General features: G+C 29.6%; 1 protein-coding gene across 1 annotated transcript; it reads right to left on the bottom strand.

Moving 5' to 3' along the window:
- Positions 1-1,990: 1,990 nt before the first annotated feature.
- Positions 1,991-3,611, bottom strand: LOC108574387 (transmembrane protein 115). The gene is made up of 4 exons (XM_017936968.1): positions 3,012-3,611; positions 2,586-2,841; positions 2,325-2,501; positions 1,991-2,198 (listed from the first exon to the last, which is right to left on the bottom strand). Exons 1-4 carry the CDS (start codon positions 3,460-3,462, stop codon positions 1,991-1,993), a joined length of 1,092 nt encoding a protein of 363 aa, XP_017792457.1. The 5' UTR covers positions 3,463-3,611.
- Positions 3,612-4,940: the final 1,329 nt, after the last annotated feature.

The raw sequence follows: 4,940 nt of genomic DNA on the forward strand, positions 1-4,940 counted from the left end.
TGCAGTATGTGTTTGTGACACAGCAGTAAATTATTGTATTGATTTGAATAAAAAAAGAATGTTGTTTATAAACAAAATATAACTTAGATATACAATGAATATGATGTCACATAAATTAAACGAGATATATTTTAAATACCTGTACCTAAGATGCAACTAGAACTATATTAACTACTTTTGTGCTATATTAGACAGAATTAGTGAAATAAATTAATAAAATACGCTATGAACATAACAAACAGCTTAAATGTATAAATGTAAAAGCAATATATATTTATATACTGAAAAATACTTCACAATTTATATAAATTCTTTAACAGATCAATTTCAGTTTACCTATATTACGTACTTAGGTACAGATATAGATATGATTATAAATGAAAGTAATATGGACAAAATTTATTGTAATTAATTCTTTCAGTAAAATAACTGTTCTTTAAAATCATAGAAATATTGTGACTGCCATAAATTTTCCTGTAAAAATGGTGTTTATATTAAAAAAGTAAAGTATTCTCTCTCTATCCTAAAAAGTTTTGCTAAAAAAATTATTTTGAAATGAACTGCAAATGTTTGTGTTCTATGATTGTTATCTGATTTCAACATGTGTGTGTATTATACATTAACATTTTATACTATACAGAATGTTCAATTGTTTATTACTCTTGATGGCATAAAATATTTCCTAAAACATGTTAGTGAAATAATAATCTTTTTCAAATTTAAATCTGTTCCTGGTAAAATTATTTTACTACATTGTACTGGAAGCCAGTCTATTTTTATTCATTGTTATTCGTAATGTATTTTTACCTTTCAGCTATCACTGAACGGTATCAAAGACGGAACAATGTTGCATTTATGCAGCACTTTAACATTTTTATTAAAAAAATTTTGGAACCATAATGGATCTGGACACGGCTTAAATTCAAAAGCCTTGAAGAAAATTTGAATAATTCGGGCCGTGAAAGCCTCAAAACTTTCAAATATTTATTCATATCTCGTTGAGCATAATAATAAGAGGTAGGTACCTTATCCGGTACATTATAATGACCAGGGATCATGCGGAAAATTATCGGTATTACGCATCAAAAAATGAGCTTGAGCCCCCATTGTTCAGATTTTCTTGGAAAATAGAATCACAAACTAGAAAGATCAGTTTTTCCATATTTTTTGTTTTGTTTAAGAACCTTCTAAAGATTATATGTTGTACCATTAGTAATATGACATTATAATGCAGGTTAAGACATTATTTAAAGATTTTTTTTCTGATTTTTACGCAATTTAAAGATATTTACTTTTTAGTATAGCAAGAAATATGCTCTATTAATATAACTAGCATATCTAATGGATTACATATTAATCAACAATAAATGAAATATTGTATTTTGTTCCATGTACGAAATTGAATAAGTTTTGAATTTTATTTTAAGTTAAAAAAAGTATTTGATGTGTAAAATGTTTTCTGTAACAAAGTAAATAATTTTCTGTTTATATGTCAAATATTGTGTATTGTAAAAAGATTTTCTAATCTATCTTATTTTTAACATTTTATAAACTTACTAAACTACATCGATTAAGCATTCTACTCATCTGCTCAGTATACTTTGATAATACCAAAGAACAAATTAACCCGATGTTTATATGTTTAAAATCTAACTTGGGGATAGAGACATGAACTGATTAAAAGCAAAGGCACAGCTTGAGTATTACACTTCGTTCTTTGGATTTATCAATAGACATAAATAAACAAGCGTTTATTCGATGTAAGTTTATAATTAAGAAGCATAGAAAAACTACAAATACTTTCTCATACTTTTTCCCCCAAATTTTTAAAGTAGCTTCACAGTCATATTTTGCTTATATATAACTAAAAGTTACTATCTTATTAAATATTGCCATATTATTAATATGGTTGTATATTATCAACACTTTCTTTAGAAGTTTCTTAACATATTTATACATATACTTCTTCAAATCAGTCTATCTGATGTGATCACGTATTAGTATTAGAAGTGTGATTATGTATGTTAACACTAACTTGAGGAATGAGAGGAGATGCAAGTGGTTTGGGTGTAGTTGTTTCAGGAATTGGAATTGAAACTGCAGGAGGAACTGGAGAATGTTTCTTAGCTCTTTCCTGTTGCCATGGTTTTGCATGATCCTTACTTAACCTTTCACTTAAGGCTTTTAACGCTATTTGCCTGAAAATTATTCATCATTTATAATACATAGATATTATTTTTACAATATTAATTTAAGTTGTAACTAAAATTAAAAAATTTTTGTTTTCATACTATACTGTATATATAATTTTTATATAAACATACCTTCTTCTTTCACTGTCATGTGGATCTATACCAGGAAGATTTATAATTAAACCAGGAGGGGCATTAGACATATCAAATCTTCTAACCACTTTTCTACAAATTCCAACTCGTACAAAGAAACCATGTATTGTATTACTTACAACTGCTATTGGTGGTTGTAAAACATTTGGAAAAAAGCTATAATCAAAGTTATTTATATCATAAGATTGAGAACATTATATTTATTTTCATTTATTTAAATAATATTGATATATAATGTACCTTGCAAATGTGAAGTTATCTGCCATATCACCACGTGTACCATTATTATGTTTCTGGTAGAATCTAAGATATATCCATGATATCAATAGACCACTAAGGAACATAGTTGGATGAGTACCTTCCAATAATCCAAAAAGCCATAATATTACTCCCATAACCCAAACCATTAATGGTATATTTCTATTTGTAATTTTTCCAATTGGTGTTTTAACTAATATATGATCTGGCATTATTTGTTTTACAGCTACTGCAACACCTAAAAATAAAAAAATAAAATATAAGTATTAAATAAAAGTTATATGATCAGTTTGAAGAAAAATTTTTTTTTAATTAGCTTATGTTTAAAATATGTTATATTGCCTAATGACATATATAGAATAACAATAGATACTTAACAACAAAAATAATATCTTTTAGGAACTATACCTGCAATATATCCAGTCAATCCGTGGATGTGTATATCAAACAATAGATCCGGATCATTAGTGCACATATATAGAAATAAATAAAATAAGGATGACAGCACAGCGACACCAAAATTAACAATAGCGAAAAAAGTCATCATTTCCATCGCGCCCCATAAAGGTTCGATCAATTTGCCACAAAGTCCGACTGTGACGATATCCACACATACTTCCCAGAAATGTATCTCAAGGAAACAAAAGGTGAACGCTGTCCAAATCCAAAAAGCTGGAGGCAATAAGTAACCTGGTGTCACACTCAGAAGACGCACCGCTTCCGTGGAAAAAGAAAGGCAATAGGAAAACAGAACTACTATGCATATGAATTTCACACTGGTGCTGGTGTTTCCTAAAAGGGCAGCAAATTGTTGTCTCAGATAAGGGATATTTCTACCCAGGCCCTTTATTGCTGCCATTTCTACGAAGCAGCTCTCTTAACCTCTTTGAATCAGAGAGCCACTTGCGCTCTAACTTGACGTTTGCTGCAAGTGTATCCGACACATTGACTTGCTTCTTCACATGTTTGCCAATATGTTATAAATTATGATTTCCAAGTTTGGTACATATGAATATAAATATATTTTCAACGTTATCAATAAAGTTAACTGTATTCCCTTTTATCACTATGGCGCAATAAATTAAATACTTTTAATATTCCAACATTTTCAAGATAATCATTATTTTGTTATAAATCGACAACTTGAATGTGTTATCACAAACGAGGTACAGAATAGACTTATGTAATATCTTATGGGACTATGTGTCCGCAGCAGGGTGATCAAGAAGACCCTTATCATATTTGTATCGTTTCCAACATTACCGATTTACCATAGAATAAGATTACAACATTAGCAGTGGTTTTGGAATTAAACATAGCTATGAACTTACAAATAGAAATAATTCATCTCATATTGAGATAATTCATCTCATGCGCGTGTTCTACTGCTGTCAAAAGATCGTGAACAGTTCTACCACGCAATTCAATATATTTAGTCGTGCTTACTACAAAGGGTAACTTGTCGAGATATTTAGCAATACAGAAATGAGTAAGACAAGGAAAGGAATATCGGTAGACAAGGATAGCACTAAAGAGTGAGTTAGACAAGGACAGGAACAGCGTTAGACAAGGACAGAAAATTCTCAAAACGAAACTAACGCCATCTCGCGTCTGTTGACGTAAATTACGATTTTTTAATAGGAACACAGGATATAAACAGAGGTATTAGACAAGGATAGCACTAGTGTGCGAGAAGGATAGAGAGAAAACGTCTCCTATTGGCTGGCGGACGGCTGAGCTCCGCCAATCAGGTCCTATGTCAAGCCGGTCGGTGAAAGATCATTACTAATTCGATAATTAGGATGATTTTACAAACTTTTAGAATTTAAGAATGTAGGATGGACCTTTAGCTACTTCCACATATAGTTTTTAATGCAATAGACCCTTTCAATAATTAGTTATTAACAATTTTATTAGTTGATGTCGGGAATGATCTTCCGTTGATTTCTATCAACGGAAGGATTTGAAAGTCAGGAAAAATGAAGAAATACAATTATTTATTAAAAAATCAATTATTTGTTGTAAGATAAGTGTACAAAATGAGTTTGACAAAAGATTACAGTATGCCGGTATTGCTTTACATCATTTTACAGTCTATTTATTTCTCACTTATACACCATGCACATTTTCTTTCGTAAAAATCGCATTGTTTAAGCAATATTCTATTGCAAAATTAAAGTCTGTGATAGAACAGAATGGAATCGGCGTTGAATGTCGCCAATTGTTTGTTCAATTTACCGCTAGATGGTTCTCATAGATATTTCTTTTATTATTTTTGTTTCAAGAATCTTTACAAAAAATAATTTCAATTTACATTAATTTATTTTTGTAAACTTA

The sequence above is a fragment of the Habropoda laboriosa genome, unplaced genomic scaffold (assembly GCF_001263275.1).
Source record: "Habropoda laboriosa isolate 0110345459 unplaced genomic scaffold, ASM126327v1 scaffold205, whole genome shotgun sequence".
Lineage (NCBI taxonomy): Eukaryota > Metazoa > Arthropoda > Insecta > Hymenoptera > Apidae > Habropoda > Habropoda laboriosa.

Bases quoted from the DNA above. Each gene is read 5' to 3' on its own strand.
- LOC108574387 (XM_017936968.1), bottom strand. From the start codon at position 3,462: ATGGCAGCAATAAAGGGCCTGGGTAGAAATATCCCTTATCTGAGACAA. The intron at 2,842-3,011 runs GTATAGTTCCTA...TTTTATTTTTAG, and splicing joins ATTGACTGGATATATTGCAG to GTGTTGCAGTAGCTGTAAAA. The intron at 2,199-2,324 runs GTATGTTTATAT...AATAATTTTCAG, and splicing joins CATGACAGTGAAAGAAGAAG to GCAAATAGCGTTAAAAGCCT.